Source organism: Canis lupus, chromosome 1 (assembly GCF_048164855.1).
Source record: "Canis lupus baileyi chromosome 1, mCanLup2.hap1, whole genome shotgun sequence".
In the NCBI taxonomy this organism is placed as follows: Eukaryota; Metazoa; Chordata; class Mammalia; order Carnivora; family Canidae; genus Canis; species Canis lupus.
The window spans coordinates 54,495,782-54,517,335 of NC_132838.1; the positions used below are offsets into that span (position 1 = coordinate 54,495,782).

Genomic DNA, 21,554 nt, shown 5'->3' on the forward strand with positions numbered 1-21,554 from the left:
GCCTCTCTCTCTATCTCTCTCTCTCTCTCTCTCTTTCTCTGTCTATCATGGATAAATAAATAAATAAATAAATAAATAAATAAGATTTTATTTATTTATTCATGACAGACATAGAGAAAAAGGCAGAGACACAGGCAGAGGGAGAAGCAGGCTCCATGCAGGGAGCCTGAGGTGGGACTTGATCCCGGGTCTCCAGGATCACACCCTGGGCTGAAGGCGGCGCTAAGCCCCTGGGCCACAGGGGCTGCCCAGAAAGAAGATTTCAATTGCTAAAATTAGGAGTTAAAGTGGAGACATAATTACCAATTCTACAGAAATAAAAAGGAGTATAAGAAAGCACTATAAACAATTAAAAACCAAGAAATTGAATAACCTAGATGAAATGAACAAATTTCTAGGGACAAAAACCTACCAAGACTAAATCATGAAGATAAAGAAAATGTGGACACTGATGACTAGTAGGAGACTGAATCAATAATCAAAAATTTCCCAACCAAGAAAAGCCCTGAAATATGATAGCTTCATTGGTGAATTCTATCAAACATTTAAAAAAAGAGCTACTTTTTAAAACTTTTATAAACTTCTCAAAAGGGGATCCCCTGGGTGACTTGGTGGTTTAGCGCCTGCCTTTGGCCCAGGGCATGATCCTGGAGTCCTGGGATCGAGTCCCGAGTCGGGCTCCAGGCATAGAGCCTGCTTCTCCCTCTGCCTGTGTCTTTGCCTCTCTCTCTTTCTCTCTCTCATGAATAAATAAATAAATAAATAAATAAATAAATAAATAAATAATCTTTAAAAAAAATGAAAAATAAACTTCTCAAAAAAAGAAAAAAAAATTAGAAGAGGAGAGAACTCCTTGCTTGAGGTCAGCATTACCCAGATACAAAAATTATACAAAGATGCAACAAGGAAATTGCAGACAGTATCCCCTATGATGCAGAACTCAACAAAATGCTAAATTTGCTAAATGCAAATTCTGTAACACAAAGGATTATATACCATGATCAAGTAAGATCTATTTCTAGAATGCAAGAATGGTTCAAAATATAAAAATTGGTCAATGCAATATGCGACATTAACAAAAAAGAAAGAAAACAAACCACATGATCAACTAAGTTGAATCAGAAAATGCGCCTGACAGAATTGAACCTTTTTTCTTTTCTAATTACTCTAAAACTTCAAGTACCTGTACTATATTGAATACAAGTGTTGAAATGGGCATCCTTCTCTTGTTTCTGATCTTAGAGGAAAAATAAATACAAAAAAAGGTATCCGATTGGAAAGCAGTAAAACCGAAAGCAAAACCCTAAAGATTCCAGACACAAAAAAACCTGTTGGATTTAATAAATGAATCCAGGGGCACCTGGGTGGCTCAGTGGTTGAGCATCTGCCTTTGGCTCGGGGTATGATCCCGGGGTCCTGAGATCGAATCCGCACTGGGTTCCCTGCAGGGAGCCTGTTTCTCACTCTGCCTGTCTCTGCCTCTCTCTCTCTGTGTCTCTCATGAATAAATAAATAAAATCTTTAAATAATAATAGTAACAATAATAATAAATTCAGCAATGTAGCAGAACACAAAGTCAACACACAGAAATCAGTTACATTTCTATAAACTAATACGGAACAATTCCCAAACAAAACAAAGAAAACAATTCCATTTACAATACCATCAAAAGGAGTAAAATACTTAGGAATCAACTTAACAAAGGAGGTAAAACAAAAGGAAGTGCATTTCATTGCACAATGAAAACTACGCAACACTGATTGAAATAAAGAAGACATAAATAAATCGACAAAACATATCCCATGTTCACGGATGCGAAGATTTAATATTGCTATGATGTCAATACTACCCAAAGTGATTAACAGACTCCATGCAATCCACATCAAAATCCCAAATACAATTTTTGGAAAAATGGAAAAACTTCCTAAAATTCATACGGAATCTCAAGGGACCTCAAAATGTCAAAGCAATCTTTACAAAGAAGAACGAAGCTGGAGGAATCACATTATCTGATCTGAAAACTTACCAGAAAACTACAGTAAATCAAAATCACTGTGGTACTCGCATAAAGACATAAATAAAGAAGCCTAGACGTAAACTTTCTCATATATAGTCAAGTGATTTTTGACAAGGGTGTTAAGACCACCATTCAATGGTGAAAGGACAGTCTTTTCAACAAATGGTGCTGGGTATTCATGCACAAAACAATGAAGTAGTAGCTTTACATAATATCACATAGAGAAATTAGTTCAAAATGGATCAAATCCCTAAATATAAGAGCTAAAACTATAAAACTCTTAAAAGAAAAAAATTACAAAAGTTTCATGACATTAGATTTGGCAATGATTTCTTGGATATGATGCCAAAGGCACAGATAGTTGAAGAAAAAAGAGGAAAGCTGAACTACATGAAAACTTTATAAAATTGTATATCAAAAGACACTATCAACCCACAGAACTGAAGAAAATATCTATAAATCAGATATCAGATAAAGGATTAGTATCCATAATATATTAATAACTCCTAAAACTCAACAAACAAAAAACAACCTGATAGAAAAATGGACAAAGGACTTGAAGGAATGTTTCTCCAAAGAAGAAAAACAGCCAATAAGCACATGAAAAGATGCTCAATGTCACTAATCATTAGGGAAATCCATATCCAAACTATGACATACTACCTCACACCCACTGAGATGATTATTACCAAAAAAGTAGAAAATAAGCATTAGCAAGGATGTGAAGAAACCGGCCCCTTTAGCACTGTTGCTGGAAATATAAAACAGTACTGCTATGAAAAACAGTATGATGGCCTCTCAATGAAAAACAGAATTACTGGGGCGCCTGGATGGCTCCATCAGTACCCATCTGCCTTTGGCTCAGGTCATGATCCCGGGGTCCTGGGATCAAGCCCTGGCAGACTCCCTGCTCAGTGGGGAGTCTGCTTCTCCCTCCCTCTCCTCTCCTTCTACTCCCCCCACCCCCACCAGCTCATGCTTGCATACTCTCTCTCTCTTAAATAAAATCTTAAAAATAAACGAACAAGAATAACTACATGATCCAACAATTCCACTTCTGGGTATTTTCCCAAAGGAATAGAAAGCAGAGCCTTGAAGAGGTATCTTTATATTCATGGTCATAGTAGCCTGATTCTCAATAGCTAAAACATAGAAGTTAATCCAGGTTTTCATCGATGGGAGAATGAACAAGCAAAATATGGTATATACATACAATTGGATTTCATTCAGTCTTAAAAAGGAAGGAAACTCTGATGTATGTGACAACATAGAGGAATCCTGAGGACATTATGCTAAGCTAAATAAGTCAGCCACAAAAATTCAAATACTATATCCTTCTACTTGTGTGAGGTACTTAGTCAAAACCATAGAGACGGAAAATAGAATGGTGGGCACTAAGAGCAAGGGTGAAGAGCAGAAGAGAACTAGTGTTTCATGGGTATAGACTTTTACTTTAAAAAAAAGAAAAGAATCCTGGAGTTGGATGGTAGTGATATAGCACGACATTATGAATACACTTAATAGAACTATATCCTGAAAAATGGTTAACATGGTGAATTTTAGGTTACATGCATTTCACCACCATTTTAAAAATGGGGGAAAAAAGATTTCAGGAAAGACAGGTTAATATTTATATAAGCAAATCCCTTAAGAAGCATATTAACTATTTCATAGACTATTTTCATAAAAAAGTAGTAAGTTCCATCATACATTGGATATTAACTGTATAGTGATTGCATGGTTATTTTTTTCATGTTTTATAAAAGCACGCATGGAAGTTTACATGCCTTTTAAAAGGACAATTTTCCCAAACGTTACTTCTCCCTTTACCTATTCACATGCGTTTTAGATTTGCTTCCAATATGTCAAATCCAAATATAACAGTCAAGATGGAGTGTTAATGAATTTGAGCAAATAAAAATATCAGTAAAAAATAGAGTAAATTGGCTTTTAATTAAAAAGCCCTAGCTACTAATAAAACAAAAACATATTTTACACACCCAACTATATCAGAAAATAAGATGTTAATATATTATAAAATTGAAGAAATTAAATGAATATATATTATGAACAAGTCTACTGATAGAGTACTTACATGGATAGGGCATGCAGAACTCTCTTTTGGACCATAATTTCTTAAGAGATTTGTCTTTCATTAAAAGTCAGCAGTAAGAGACCTAGAAAATTCTTACAATGAAGTAGTTCTCAGATTTTTTAATATCATGCTCCTTTATGCTCTTAAAAATTGGGAACCTCGAGGGCAGCCCTGGTGGTGCAGCGGTTTGGCGCCTCCTGCAACCTGGGGTGTGATCCTGGAGACCCGCAATCGAGTCCCACATCGGGCTCCCTGCATGGAGCCTGCTTCTCCCTCTCCCTGTATCTCTGCCTCTCTCTCTGTATGTCTATGAATAAATAAATAAAATCTTTAAAAAAAAAAAGTTGGGAACCTCGGTAACCTCTTATTCATGTATAAGTACTGGTATTTTCCATAAGAAGCAAAAACTGAGGCATTTAAAAATGTGTATTTATTCATCTTAAAATAATAATAATCTCATATATAATATGCACACATAATTTATGAAAGATACCTATTTTCTAAAACAAAAAATGTACTGGGAAGAGATCCATTGTTTTAGATTTTTATTAATCTTTTTCCAGTGTAGCTTAATTGAAAAAGCTGTATTCTCTAATCTGCTTCTGCATTTAATTTTTTGTGATCTGTTAGTTTGGTTGAACTATGTGAAGAAAATCTGATCTCACAAACACATGTAGTTGGGAGAAGGGAGGAGTATTTTAAAGGCTTTTCAAAATTGTACATATTCTTCTCAGAAATGAACCTCAAATTTGGCAAGTGATAGTTTCTTAGAGATTGGCTGAAATGTGGATTCTGACCTTTTTACTTGGTTTGAGTAGTGGATGCTATGATTTGTCATCCAGATCTCTGCTTGGAACACTGCTAGCACAAAATCTCATTCTCTGCTAGGACTGCCTCAGCTGAAGAAAGCCAACTCACTCAAGGTCACACCCTGTCCAGGGGCAGGCCACCCAGCGCCTAAGCCAAGTAGCCACTCAGGCCCCTCAGCTTCCGAACTACACGTAGAGCCAGCTGGACTCTGTGGAGAACTTACCCACTGTTCAAGTCCTCCCTGTGCCAAACCGTTTCCTTTCTCTCCCATTTTCATCCCACTCCCCACCCCAACCTCTCCTATGTAGGTGTGGATCCCATGAAAATGCAGGCAAACATCCTCCACACCGAACTCAATTTCAGAGTGAGCTTCCTAAGGAATCCACCCTGTGACAGGAGGTCTAGATGTGCCTCAGGGGTTGAGGTGATAGGGGAGCACTCTGTGGGTGCAGACCAGCCAGTTTTTCAAAATTATTTCAACTATTCCAATATTCAGTAAGAGCACAGTTGTGTCATTGAGGTGAGTAACAGGCCCACCTAGAGTCCACAGATCAGTCACTTCCTCACTGGCCCCTCCTTCCTAATTTATCCAGTTTAAATTCCACATCATAATCCTTCCTTCACCTACACTCTCTATTCTACCTTCACGTGGCAAAACCACAATTCTGATTACATTCAATTGTTTGTTTACCTGGCAGCTGAACACATGCAACTCAATGTGCTAGAGAGAGCCCCAAATCAAGCTGACTGCTACCAATTTCAGTTTAGGAAATTCAGTCTTCAAGGGGCTCATTAATGCTGCCAAACCATAGATAATAGCACATTCATGGCCCTTCCTGGCCAGTACCTCACCTTCTTTTCTCTTCTCAAACTTCCTATGCCCCCTCCCCCATCTCACCATTTTAAATGGAAAATTTGGAAGGTGTCTAGGAAAGCTCCCATCTTCCACCACTGGGTGCATCTACCCATCACCATCTGTATCCACACCTTCAGCATTCTCTCATATGATGATGAATGCATTGCCTGTCCTTGCTCCTCTGCTGTGTGCTGTATCCTGTCCTCTCATCCAGGAAGACATGGCTGCAGTGCAGTGATCCCCCCTCTCTCTGGTATCAACAATTTTTCCTCTCAAGTGAAACTTTCTCTATCACCATACAATCTCCTTTTTCACTTAAGTTAAAAAAAAAAAAAAAAAAAGGCATCACCCTCTGGATACATTCCCCTTTTCCTCTCCTTTACAACGAACCTTAAGACTTGTGCACATGCTTCATCTCCAAGCCCTCTTCTCCATTCTTTCTTAAACCCATCCCAATCAACTCCACCACTTCACCAAAACAAGGCTTCACAAAATCACTAAAGCATCCACAGGGCTGAAACTAATGCTCAGTTCTGAGTCCTCATCTCACTTGACTGGCAAGCAGCCTGTCACAACCTATGCTATAGGTTTTTTGTCCTTGGATACCACATTCTCTTGGTTATCTTCTTATCCCTCTGGATCTCCTCTTGTTTTCTCTGCTAGTTCTTTTTCCCCAAAATCCTATGCTGAAGTGCTGTAAGGCCCAGTCCCTGGACTCTACCCACACTTACTCCTGTGGTGATCTTACCCAGCCCCATGGCTCTAAATATCATTTAAATGCTCATGACTCTCAAATTTATATCTTCAGTTCTAACCACACTCAGAACATTAGACTCAAATATCTAACTGCCTACCTGATTCTGCATGTGAATGTCTAATAAGCAGATCACATTTACTATGTCCAGAACTGGACTCCTGATACCGCACCCCCCCAGATGTGCTCTTCTCCTATTCCTCCTGTCTTCCGATTTTTTTAATTTCAATTTCTATTTTAAAGATTTTACTCATTCATTTGAGAGAGAGAGAGCAACCATGAGCAAGTGGGAGGGGTGGGAGAGAAGGATAAGCAGACGCCTGGCTGAACAGGGAGCCAGACACAGGGCTTGATTGCAGGACTTGGGGATCACAACCTAAGCTAAAATCAGACACCCAACCAATGGAGCCACCCAAGTGCCTCTTGAATTTCTATTTCTAAAATTAAGATTAAAGAGATGCTTTCAAGTTAAAAACTGGTATTAAAACAGGTTCAATATATCTGTTGCTATGAAGTAGTTACATGTCTATTAAATCATTAACTACTTATGGGTGTAAATTCACACATGGAGAAATGGAAATCTTCAACACCAGTTTATGTCACCTTTATAAATGTAAATACTGTCTTGCTTTCATTTTTTAAACTATCTTGCAGAAGAAACCATGTTGCTCTTAGGCAAGCTAAGTTAACCTATATTAAATAATGGATGTATCCCAGGACTCAAATCTTTTTTGTAAAATTTAATTTAATGTTATTCAATTTAATTTTATTTTATTCTATTTTAAATAGGCTCCATACCCACTGTGGGCTTGAACTCATGACCCTGAGATCAAGAGTTGCATGCTCTAACCGACTGAGTCAGCCAGGCGCCCCAAGGACTCGAACCTCATTTGATATTTAAGCATGATATAATCTCAACTGGATCAGACAAAGCGGGAAGATAATATAAAATTTCAGCACTGGCTTTATAGGTTAGTAGGTTGAAATGAAAACAGCATTTGCTTTCTCTACACAATTTAATTTCATTAGCAAATATGTATTTCCAAATTTGGTTGCATTAGAACATCTACCAAAATTACAATGTGAAGACTCTAACTGCATAGTTTTATTTCCTAAGAAAGTAAGGAAAGAATAAATATGTTTTAAATGACATTAAATTATAAAAGGTGACACACTTCAACTTTTCATCTAACATGGCTGGGTTGACAGACCTCACAGTCCGGCCATATATCCAATTGCCTCATTTAGTTAACAACCGGTTTGACCAGCATGTAGTTACAATCAGTTTGACCAGCATGTAGTAAAAGAACAAATAAGAAATACACTAACCATATGAGTATATAAAGTGAGAGTCAACTCCTCAATTAAGCTACACACTCTGAGGATGGTGTGACCAATTTTAAGTAGAGTCCACTGTGCTATGACGGCCAACGGGAAATAACAGCCTGGCCTCTTTGTGTCTGGAAACTGAGTCTACTTATGTGCTATTACTAAGACATAAGAGTGTAATCACAGTGTGATTACAATAATGTTGAAATTAAGTGTAATTCTTGTAAGTCTATAAATTTTCCAGAAATATTTTTAGAATTAACAAATAACATCCCATAGTTAACAAATAATATCCCATAATACCACAGACATATAAGTACTGTCTAAGTAACAATTTCTAACTAAGTTACTATCTCAAAAAGCATGAAAGCACAGTAAGAATAAAAGGTGAATATGTGATCATTCTTATGCTACAACAATCCAGAGGAGAGCAGAATTGCAGCAAATTGCCTGACTACTACAATTTTAATTATATCTTCTGACTGCAATTACCCTATAGTCATACTGCTTTCCTAGTCTAACCCTGATATTCAAAAGTATAATATAAAACTCCCAAATAGATTCATATTAATAATTGCTTGATTTTTAGTTACATTATTCCCCAAAACCTACACACATCAAAAAAGAAGCTCTTTCTATCCTATTTTTATTGACCTAGATCAAAGAACATTCTCCTACCATCATACATAAAACAGTGTTTCTGATGACAATGTAAAATCACTTAGCAGGCTAACACCACTTCATATTTTAAGAATGCAAAGACAAATTATAAGCAACTTTTGTTTCCAAAGTAATTTTTCATCTTTCAAGAGTGAGGTTAATATGAGAGCTTCTGGGGCTTTGAAATAGGTCATATGCTTGCTTCTTTTCTATCATTTACCAAAATAAAATCATTAAGGAAAAACTCTAAAAATCGAAAAAAAATCTAACCGTAAGTATCATATTCACTTTGAATTACATACAGAATTATTCCCTTTGCCATGTTCAACAGCAACAAGGCCATAATACAATAAAATTAAAGCCACCTTTAGGCAGCATACCATCGGTACAAACGACTCACTTTCTGTGTTAAGCAATATATAAATTACTCTAAAGTCTCCAGTTTCAAATTAATATAAAAAGACCCTACAGTTTTAACATAATGATCTAACAGCCTTCTATCTCTATTTTACCATTAGTCAAGATTAATCTCATTATACACATTAGAGTACTTCTGAATTACACATTCACTCATTCAATCTTTCATTCATCAAATTAGTATCTAATATACCTCCATTCTATCAAACATTGCATAACATATTAGAAGCTTGGTCAATGCAGGGAGAGCTCTGCCATCAAATGAGTCCTCCTTCTAATTTGGAAACTAGTAAAGAATATCTCTCTCTATGAAATTTAAGCTAAGTAGGATAAGTATGAAATAGATGACATTCTTCACATATTTAAACTCATCTTACGATAAGTCTTAAATGGACTCAGAACACTCACAGATCCCTATTAAAGAGATGAGTTTCAAATCTCATCAAAGAGATAAAAACATTAGTCAACACATAAAAACACTCCAGTAAAAGCAATAATGACCCAGTATTTCCCATGAAATCTCTCATTCTAAGGAATTATTTATGTTTTTAGCATTAAAATTACAATTCCCCCAAACTGGAAATAATTAAATGTGCTTTAGCAGATGAATGAATAAGCAAACTGAATAAGGAATTATTTATGTTTTTAGCATTAAAATTACAATTCCCCCAAACTGGAAATAATTAAATGTGCTTTAGCAGATGAATGAATAAGCAAACTATACTTCTACACAATATAACATTATCAGCAATAACAAGCACCAAACAAGTGATCTGTGCAACGAGGTGGACAAGTCTCAAGGCAGTATGCTGAGTGGCAGAAAACACTGTGTGCCTCCATTAAAATGACATTTTGAAAAAGACGCAACTATAGAGATGGTGAATAGAGCAGTTGTTGCCAGGGGTTGCGTCGATAGAGGGTATGATTAGGAGGGGATAACACGAGGAAGTTTTTCATGGTGATGGGACGCTTTGCATCCTGAGTATGGCAGTGGTTACATGAATCTACACATTTTACAATTCATGGAACTATACATCAGAAAAGTAAAAAGTTAATTTTTCTAAAAAATGCAGGGATATATACAGCTATCATCTCATGAATAATTAGTGTGTATTGGGTGCTGCTCTCTATATTAGCTCTGGGAAGTATGTTTTACCTCATTCAGTTTTTTTTAAATTTCTGTTTACTAAGATATAATTGGCATACATTATATTAACTTCAGATGTACAATATAATGGTTCAATATTTGTATATATTGCATAATGATCACCATTAACAAGTCCAGTTAATATCTGTCACAATACGTAGTTAAAATGTCTTTAATCTCATTTTAGAGATGATGAAACAGACTTGGTAAAGCTTAAGTATAGAAATTAACTGAGGTCAGTCAGCTAAATATTAAGTGATAGACCTCAACTGAAACTCAGAGTTGTCTGATTCCAAAGCCTGTATGAAACATGTTTGCTGAATGCTTTGATGTTGCTGACAAGCACTGTCTTCTAAAAATCACAGCTTTACAGCTTTACTCACATCCACAAGTTATGAAAGGAGAGCAAATTAATGAGTAAATACAGGACACAAATTAAGAGCGGCCCAGTCAAATGAAGAAAAATCTTTCCCTATTGGAATAAAATTAAAAATTAGAGACAGTATTTAGTAAATCTCTGCCATTTATCATGAAGCTCTAAGTTCACTCGGTTATGTGGAAATTTACAGGATATAACACTTTCTCATTGGTATCAGTGTCATTTAAGAACTAGAATAGGAAGCAAGAATTTCTTCATTAGACAGATGAAACTGGATCCTCAGCTTCAGTGAAGGCATTCAACATGTAATAATGAAAGCCAGAACATAAGACACAGTACTGACTACTCATAAGGAAAAATAAATCGATTCATGAGCTCTAAGTTTTGGATAAATGAGTTCTCTAGTACTGGTTATGGCATCTGTTGGAAATTATTACTACCCACAGCTCTGCCTGGGAAGCAGTTGTAACTATCGAAGCGAGTAAAATGTTTATTCACACTAATTAAAATGATAAAAAAAAATTTTCTGAAATAAAGTAATATTTTAAGGTATACTTACTATGTTTCAAGCTCTGGTAAAACTCAAGAGGATATCAAGAAAACTATTTTAAATTAGTAAAATAAAATTCAGACATCATTAAAGCAAGATGTAAAATAAATTCAAGCAATTTGAAACTGGAACGGAGCTATGGAAATTCTAACATTAAAGACATCATTCTCTTTACACAAACAAATGTTGAGAACTCTCCTTCATGAAGGCTAATACCTGAGACACCTCAGGGGAGTTGAGACCTCAGGGCAGAGGGACAGAGCCCAGCCTCGTCCAGCCTTGACCCATCTGGTGTCACCAGCCTCTGCTTCCTGCTGCTCAACTCAACTGCTGTCTACCTGCTTCACAGAAATCATGTTTGGTTTCATGTTAAAGGTATTCCTGGATGTGAGAAGAGTTGAATGGAAAACAGGGAAAGAAGAACTCTGCCCTCAGCTTTCATATAACCTGTGAAACTGACGGATTTCTAAGAACTCCTGAGGTGCTTATGTTGCAGCTATCACTGTTGTTAAAAATATTACTTTCCTTAACATTGGGGGTAAAAAAATTCTGTGACACGGCTTTTTCCCTTTTTTCCTTTTAATACTCTTACCACTGGCTGATTGGGTTAGGGAAAAAATATCTAAGTACCATCTTACGGAAACCTTTTTCAAAATGGTTTTTCATTTATTTCTTTGATTTGGGGCTCTGTAGTATTTCATGGTCCTGGAAAAGTCTGTATGCCTATTTCACAAAACCAAAAAAGCTGACAGGATCTCAGTGGTCCTCCCCTATCTCTGCTTCACCCAAGTCTTGTAATTAAGCCACGTGAGCACTGTGCTGCTTTTGCAGTTCCATAAGTCCGTTCAAAACGAAAACCTGAGCTTCTCCTGAGCCCAGATCAGTGCCGAATGAAAACTTCTGTCAAGTTCTTTCTGAAGAGGAAACTACCTCCTTCTGCAAATATAACTTTTTTTGTCTCACATAGGAGGTGAACAAACTCACCTCCTATGAGGTGAAGCACATAGAAAAATCTCAATAGACTGTTAATGCAATCTGACTTTTTTTATAATTTCCAAGGTGTAAGTCACATGATCAATATGCCTCCTTTACTTTTCAAAGACCCCCAATTCGGTCATCTAGAATCACAGACAGTATTGTCGACATCAGAGAATGCTTCTTCATATTGGCGGTAGGCAAGTGAGATTAGCAGCAGCAGCTGACTCAACCCACTACTTCTTACGCCGCCCTGGAACCAAGAGCACCTAGCAAAGTGTTAGAGCTCAGGGACTGAGAACCCCTATTCTCTGGGCTCAGACTCAGTCCCAGGCACCACAGTGGAAGACACGTGTATGGTCCTTCATCTAGGTTAGCAGTCGGTCACTGGATTCATTTATTCAGTAGACCTTTACTGAGTGGGCTAGAGATTAGCCCTGCACCCAGGACCCAGCTGATCACAGTGAACTGGACAAGAGGCTCAGCAGAGTCATCATCAGGAGGAGGGCCCCAGAGGAAAACTAGTGCACTTCAAAACCTCTCAGGCTCTATGACACAGCATTGCGTTTGTGTGGTTAATTGTTTATAAAATTTGCAAAAGTCAGGCATTTTCACCACAGTTGGTAAACACTACTGTCTTTTTAACCTGACCTCTCTGTCACATTCGGGGCATGTTGAGAGGCAGTGGACAGGTGTAGCATTTTCAGGATCCAGTTAAAGGGAAATTGACTTGGGGGCATATTTAATTTGGATTTAGCGGGATATACTTAGGAGCTTCCTGGTCACTTCCATGATGGTTCAACTATTATCCTTCCAGGAATACCCCTAACATGTGGTGTGCCACCTAACTAGCATAGGGATGCTAGATACCAATGACAAACTGGTTAACATGTGCTGTCAATCTAAAAAAAAAAGTCCAAACAAAAACATGAAAAGCTCTAAAATATTATAGTTTACATGTGAAAAAAAGTTTGAGGCAGATTTTCCCAAATTTGACAATTCTAAAAATACTGACATGGCATTATCAATAATGAGTCATAAAACTAAAAGAAAATTTTCTAAATTAACAAAAAATTTTTAATTTCTATCATGCTCTCAGAAGACTGAATTATATTTCTATCTTCTCTATGTAAGATGAGTTTATGAAACCGTCATAGAGAGATCCAAGGGTGTGTAGCAAAAAAAAGTACCATAGGGATGTTTGAGGGAATATATAGCATTACATCAATTTTCTGGATTTGTGTTGTTTGTAAATTTCCTGAATTCTTAATTGATGATATTCCTTCCTTTGATCTAAAGAAATATTAGCTTTCATGCCAAATTTTAAAAGGTCCCTCTCTCCAGCCTCACAAAACACAGGTCCACTCCCTATGTACGGTGTCACAGAAGATATGAAAGCAAGCCAGAGATGCTGTGGGCAGCAGATGAGCACATCTAAGTCAATCTGGGAATATCCCAGGAAGACATACTTTTTTTTTTTTTAAGATTTTATTTATTCATGAGAGAGAGAAAGAGAGAGAGAGAGAGCAGAGACTAAGGCAGAGGAAGAAGCAGGCTCCCTGCAAGGAGCCCAACGTGGGACTCCATCTCAGATCCTGAGATCATGCCCTGAGCCGAAGGCAGATGCTCAACCACTGAGCCATCCAGGCATCTCAAGATATGATACTTGAATTAATTTTTTTTAAAAATTTTAAAAATTGCATAAAATATACATAAGATAAAATTACAATTTTATCCACTTTTAAGTGGATATTTAATATTTCACATTATTGTGCAATCTCCAGGGCTTTTTTTTTATATTGCAAACCTGCAAATCTGTACCCATTAAACACTAACTCCTATTACTAACCCACCCACCCAGCCCCTGGCACTGACCGTTTTACTTGTCTCTTAAAAATCTGACTGTTTGGGCAGCCCCAGTGGCTCAGTGATTTAGCACTGCCTTCAGTCCAGGGCGTGATCCTGGAGACCCGGCATCGAGTCCCATGTCAGGCTTCCTGCATGGAGCCTGCTTCTCCCTCTGCCTCTCTCTCTCTCTGTGTGTCTCAAATAAATAAATAAATAAATAAATAAATAAATAAATCTTAAAAAAATCTGACTACTCTAGGCACCTCATATAAGGGGAAAAATACATTATCTTTCCTTTTGTAACTGGTTTATTTCATGTAGCATAATTTCCTCGAGGTTCATCCATGTTGTAGCATGTGCCAGAATTTCCTTCCTTTTTAAGGCTGAATAATACTACACTGTATACCACATCTGGCACACATTCATTCATTAGTGGACACTTGGGTCACTTATACCATTTGACCATTGCAAATAATGTGACTATGCACATAGATGCATAAATACCTCTTCTAGTCCCTGCATTCAATTCTTTTGGGTATATACCCAAGACATGAACTGCTGAATCATATGGTAATATTATTTTTAATTTCCTGAGAAACCACCACACTGTTTTCATAGCAACTGCTCCATTTTGCATTCCTACCAGCAGTGCATAAGGGTCCCAATTGCTCTACAGCCTTGCCAACACTTGTCACTTTCCGAGTTTTGCACATTTTTGTGGCCATCCTAATAGGTGTGAGGTGGTTTCTCACTGTGGTTTTGATTTGCATTTCCCTAATGATTAGTGATGTTGAACATCTTTTCATGTACTAACCTGGCAATCTGTATAACTTCCCTGAAGAAACATCTATTCAAGTCCTTTGTTCATTTTAAAATCTGGGTGTTTTGTTGTTAAGTAATACGATTTTTTAGATATTCTTACCAGATGCAAGCTTTAGATATTTTCTTTTTTCATGGGTTGCCTTTTCACTCTGTTGACTGTCTCCTGAGATGCATAAATTGAATTTTCAGGACAAGTATGGATCATCAAAACAAAAGAGGGGGGAGAAGAGAATCAATATTAGTTGTGCTAGTATGGGAGCATAAAACAAAATCCTGTGTTGGTATTCTGTGTAGATTAGGTAAAGGGTACGTGTGGAGAAAAATAAATGTAGATGGAAAGGATACTCATGAAAAGGTCAGCTTCTATATTGGACTGTGAACTTTAGCCCAAAGTTCTGCACCAATGCAGGATTTCAGTCATGGGATTAATATGGGAAAACAGTAAGGACAAATGCAGGTTTTTACATTTGCAAGCACCCATTGTGACATCAATGCCGAGAATAGATTTTAGAAGGGTTTTTTGTTTGTTTGTTTTTTGCAAAGACCCCATTTACATCTTAGCCACGTCTGCTCCTTAAACTGGGTGGATTGGTTATCCCTCCCCATCACTGCTCCTCTGCTAAAGCTCCCTGCCACAACCAGACCACATCTACCATTTCACTTATTTGCTCTGTTAATTATTTTTGGGAAAAGAAAAAAAAACATCTGATAAAAGTATTGCAACAAAGATATTAAAATCCAGAAACAATCTAACATGTAAAACCATTAAGATGTATCAGCAGTTTGAAAAGTGACTGACTGGTTAAGAAAATGTCTTAAATCAATGGGAAGCTCTTTTCCTGCAGACAGTTAAAACAAAAATACTTTTAAACATATACAAAGTCTTCATTTTATTGCAAAATGAAAAAAAAACTTTTAATATGATTATAGAAATACTTCATAAGAAAATTGGCTCCATTTTGCAAGCATCAAAATATTAATATCTTGGCTTATTTGAAAAATTACCTGTTGAAGGTATCTCTTTACATTTTTGTCTTGAAACAAGATCATGAAACAAGTGGCAGACTTGGTTGCCTTACCAATAAACCATTTTTCTTCCTCACCAAAAGGTGTCACAAGTTAGTAGAATGTTTTCCTTCTGGTAGCCCTGTGCTCTGGGAGGGAGTCACTTTCCCACCCTGGTCAAGGGAATTTTAATTGTTAAGCCAATCATGGTAATTCTGTTTTTCTGGTGACAGACAGACAGATGGTGAAAATTAGGCAGGTGGAGTACATAAGGATGCTCGTCCTCCCACTTTCCATATCTGCTACTGTCTGCCTGCGATGGGATGTCAGGAGCCTTGTGAGTAAATACATTGTATGACAACATACACAGCCAGTTCTTCACACAGTCAAAGCAGCTATTTGCTTGATTCTAAAAGCTCTGTAAAGTTATCCCATAAAACCAAATTAAGAGTGTGAGCTCCATTCGTGTAATGTTTAACCTACACATTCCAAATAAAGTCTCTGGGAGGCACTAGGGGAAAGACTTTTCTTTCCTACGTTCAAGCTAATATTAGGCCAGACGAGGCAAGAAGGGAGTAAAACTGTCACCATCTCCCATTTCCCCCACAGATGACCTAACTAATCAAAGATGACATCATTCCTTCCTCCTGAACACAGATATATAGCCTCAGAGTTCTTAGGAATCTCTCTCCCCTATCCACTGCCAATCCCTTACTACACCTATTTGCTATCCTGCACCTTGGTAACAGTTGCCACATACCAAGAGTGGAGACTCAGGATTACAGGACTGTCTCATGGGGATGACCTCTTGAGGGTATCATCTGCATAGCCAATGTCTCCACATCCTTGCATAAGGCCCCTGAGTGTGACTCTGGTAATAGGGAATAACCAGACCTTTCAGAGGGAATGTCTAGAGCACATAGGTACAGAGCTGCTCTCATGACTGTGAAGTCAAGCTCCCATTCTGCCACATGTTGACCTAAGAAAGGGAAAACCACATCATGGTTAAGAGTACAGCCTCTAGGATCAAATCACTGTGTTCATATCCCAGCTCTGACACCTACCAGCCCCATTTCAGTTTCCTCATCTATAAAATGGAGATGATAATCATATCTTTCTCATAACACTGTTACAAGAACTACCTGAAGTAATATAAGCACTTAGAATAGTAGTTTGCAAATACATATGGATTTGCTATATTTTGAAGATTTAAACTTTTACACAAATTAATAACTCTTTACCGAGATCTGTTGGGTTTTCTTAAAACTGTTTAAGCTAACACAGTTTTTGTTTGTTTTTTTTTAATCACAGGCATATCTCCTCTACCTCCTCTTTCTTATTAAATTCTTGTTTTTTTTTTCTAAATGGCAAAAAAATAACTTTTTAAAACTTCTTTTTATAAAAAGTATGGGGAGTTCCTGCAATCTTATAGGTTTTGCTACTTTCACTCAATATCCTTTCTATAAATGTTTACTAGTTGGGAATTAATTTCATTTCATAATGCTTCAATTTTATTAATGATCTACAGTTTTACTGAAGCTCTGCATGGCCTTATAAAAATTAAGTGTATCCCTTCATTCAATAAATATTTAGAGCAAGAATCCTACAGAACAGGATACTGTTCTAGGTAATGGATTTGCAATTCTTAAAGCAAAAATATTCAAATATATGCTGCATGTTACATTTAAAAATTTGTATGGGGAAAATAGAAGTATTTTTAATGTGAAAAATATTTAAAAATATTTTGCATCAAACTTACTTCTAATTTCCTCTTTAAATCGTCACACACAAAAAAGAGCTAAAGTTATATACCTTAGAAATCCCTAGTAATTTAATATATTCTAAGTATCTTACACGTTAGAATTTCATATAGTTGATGAATAAAATTCTAATTCTCTACAAATTAATTTTCTTAGCCTCATTGTAAAATGATGCACAAGCTGAGGCAGTACAGTATGAGGATAACCATGAGCCAAACTGAAATCTGAGTGCTTCTACTGACATTTAAAGAAATATTTGGGGGTGCCTGGGTGGCTCAATGGTTGAGTATCTGCCTTTGGCTCAGGTTGTGATACTGGGGTCCTAGGATGGAGTCCCACATCAGGCTCCCCATGTGGAGCCTGCTTCTCCCTCTGCTGATGTCTCTGCCTCTCTCTATATATATATCTCTCATGAATGAATAAATAAATAAAATCTTAAAATATATTGGGATGCCTGAGTGGCTCAGCGGTTGAGCATCTGCCTTTGGCTCAAGGCGTGATCCCGGGGTCCTGGGATCGAGTCCCACATCGGGCTCCCTGCATGGAGCCTGCTTCTCCCTCTGCCTATGTCTCTGCCTCTCTCTCCGTGTCTCTCATAAATAAATAAATAAAACCTTTAAAATATATATATTTTTTAAGGCTTTGAGAAATATTAAGGCTATCTCTAATAATTCTCATACATATATAACTTTGACTTAGATCAATCAGTTTGACTTTGACTTTTAAAACCCTTAGCCTGAGAACAATTTCTCAAACATCCCTAGAATTAATGGTTCCTTATTGATTGTAAGCTTTTAGTGTTTATAATTAGTCAAAGATAAAGCATTCCTTTCATCACCTTTATCATTTCCTGTTCAATTGTTTTGGAAGTGTGGAACCATCCTGATTTTGCTGGGTCTCTGCTCAAAGTTCTGTGCTTTATGAGTCATTCTTGATAATGGTTCATGATTTGCACAGATTAGGGAGATAAGGGCTTTCCCTTCTCCTTAATCTGGGCAGGGAGCCTACTTAAAAAAAACAAACAAAAAAGACAACAAATGAACAAAAACAGTAGAATATGTAAAAGTTGTAAGGGTTCTCTAAAGTTTCCAGCAAAACTTTATTCGTTTATGTTTCACATAGTGACACACACTTTTTGCTTCAATTTCAAAAGGTTGAGCAAATGCATTAAGATATCTGTAAGTAAGTGACTGATACTAATATGACAAGCCATAAACAAGTTCATGGATGAGTTCTGGGCCAGAGATTGAAATTTTACTGCATTGATGTTTTTCATACTCAACAATACAGACTGTGAAAATCCATTGAAAACATCTCTTACCAAATCTCCTTCAAAAGTTTACCTAAATTCACACTGCTCCTAAGATAAAACTCCAAAGCCCTTACATACAATCCCAAAGGTCCTGCACAACTGGTCTCTGCTCTCCCCTGCATCCACTTCCTCTGTGATGCTACACAGGGCTCCTCCCACTGTGCAATGCTCGCACTCTACTCTACTCATATACTACTGTCCCACAGAACCCTTTCCTGACTCCAACAACACAAGGTCTTCTTGCTACATTAACCCATTAAAAAACAACCTTCCAGGATCCCTGGGTGGTGCAGCGGTTTGGCGCCTGCCTTTGGCCCGGGGCGCGATCCTGGAGACCCGGGATCGAATCCCACATCGGGCTCCCGGTGCATGGAGCCTGCTTCTCCCTCTGCCTGTGTCTCTGCCTCTCTCTCGCTCTGTGACTATCATTAAAAAAATAAATAAAATAAAAAAATAAAAAAAAACCTTCCTAAAAGCACCTTTTTCCTAATTTTTTTCAATTTCATTAAAATATAATTGAGATACCATGCTGTGTAAGTTTAGGGTGTCCAGCAGAATTTGACAATGTCAGGAAAGGATTACTACAGTAAGTTGACATCCATCATCCATGGAGACACAAACATTGTATATATTTTCTTGTGATGAGAACTTCTAGGATCTACTGTCTTAACAACTTTCCTCTGTATCCTCCTTTAATGTTAGCTACATTCATGATGTGGGACATTATGTCCCTAGCATATATTTATATTACAACTGGAAGTCTGTGCCTTCTGACCACCTTCCTCCAATTCCTTCTCGCATCAACCTCACCTCTCCGGTAACCACAAATTTGATCTCTTAGTTGTGAGGTTTGGGGTTTTTTGGGTTGTTGTTATTGTTGTTTTCAAATTCCACATAAAATGGAGATTATACAGTATCTGCCTTGTTCTGCCTGACTTATTGCATTTAGCATAACATTCTCAGAGGCCATCCATGTTGCCACAAGTGGCAAGATTTCTTCCCTTTTTGTGGCTCAATATTCTACCGTACACACACACCTACCACATCTTCCTTATCCGGTCATGCATTAGCAGACACTTAGGTTGTAGGCAGGTCGTGGCTGTTGTGAATAATGCTGAAGTGAAGGTAAAAGTGCAGATATTTCTTTAACATAACATTGTCCTCTCCCTCAGATATATTCTCAGCAATGTGATGGCTGGATCACAGTGTAGCTCTATTTTCAATTTCCTGAGGACCCTCCACACTATTTTACACAGTGGCTGCACCAGTTTGCATTCCCACCAGCAGCATGCACAGGTTCCCCTTTCTCCACAACTTTGCCAACACTTGTTTCTTGTTTTTGATTTTAGCCATTCTGATAGGTGTGAGGGGATACCTCATTGTAGTTTTGATTTTCACTTCCCTGATGATCAGTGATGTTGAGCATCTTTTTTTTTAATTTTTTTTAAAATTTATTTATGATAGTCACACACACACACACACACACACACACACACACACACACAGGTAGAGACACAGGCAGAGGGAGAAGCAGGCTCCATGCACCGGGAGCCCGACGTGGGATTTGATCCCAGGTCTCCAGGATTGCGCCCTGGGCCAAAGGCAGGCGCCAAACCGCTGCGCCACCCAGGGATCCCTTGAGCATCTTTTGAAGTGTCTGTCAGCCATCTGTATGTCTTCTTTGGAAAAAAATGCTCTTGTCATCTGCCCATTTTTAAATTGGATTTGTTTTGGAAATGTTCAGTTCCATATTTTTTATATATTTTAATGCTAACCTTTTATTGGATATGCCATTTGCAAATATCTTCTCCCACTGAAGTTGGTTGCCTTTCAGTTTTGTTATTTCCTTTACTATGCAGAGGCATTTTATTTTGATGTAGTGTCAATGGTTTATTTTTCCTTCATTTCCCTTGCCTCAGGAGACATATCTAGAAAAATGTTGCTATAGCCAATGTCAGACCTTATTGCCTACGTTCTCTTCTAGGATTTTTATGGTTTCAGGGTCTCACATTTAGGTCTTTAATCCTTTTTGCGTTTATTCTTTGTGCATGGTGTAAAAAAAGTGATCCAGTTTTCCCAACACTGTTTCCTGAAGAGACTGTCACATTGGATACTGTTTCCTGCTTGTCAAAGATTAATTGAGCATATAGTTGTGGGTTCATTTCTGGGCTCTATTCTGTTCTATTGATTTATGTGTCTATTTTTATGACACTACCATACTGTTTAGATTACTATAGCTTTGTAACATAACTTGAAGTCTGGAATTGTAATACCTCTGATTTTTTCTTTTTCAAGATTATTTTGTCAATTTGGGGGTTTCTGTGGGTCCACATAATGTTTTTTTAAGATTTTATTTATTTATTCACGAGAGACACACAGAGAGGCAGAGACACAGGCAGAGGGAGAAGCAGGCTCCTAGGGAGAGCCTGATGTGGGACTTGATCCTAGGACCCTGGGATCACAACCTGAGCCAAAGGCAGATACTTAACTGCTGAGCCACCCAGGTGCCTCGGTTCCATATAAATTTTAAGATATTTTTGTTCTAGTTCTGTGGAAAATGCTATGGTATTCTGGTAGGGATTGCATTAAATCTATAGTCTGCTTTTAACATTATCTGTTAAAATGTCTTTCCATTTTTTGCATGTGTCATCTTCAATTTCTTTCATCAATGTTTCATAGTTTTCAGAGTACACGTCTTTCATCTCTTTAGTTACGTTTATTCCTAGCTGTCCTATTATTTTTGATGCAACTGTAAATAGGATTGTTTTCTTAATCTCTTTTTCTGTTGCTTCATTATTAGTAGTATATAGAAATGCAT

General features: G+C 37.4%; 1 protein-coding gene across 3 annotated transcripts in view; it reads right to left on the minus strand.

The window, feature by feature from the left end:
- The window catches only part of PDE10A (phosphodiesterase 10A), a 590,195-nt gene that overhangs the window by 147,637 nt on the left and 421,004 nt on the right, over positions 1–21,554 (minus strand). For 2 of the 3 annotated variants that reach the window (XM_072830420.1, XM_072830410.1), the window contains exon 4: positions 14,760–14,822. The exons of the other annotated variant lie outside the window; for it this stretch is intronic. In XM_072830420.1, the coding sequence (XP_072686521.1) occupies positions 14,760–14,822 (63 nt within the window). The remainder of the gene's footprint in view (positions 1–14,759; positions 14,823–21,554) is intronic. 3 annotated transcript variants of the gene reach the window in all.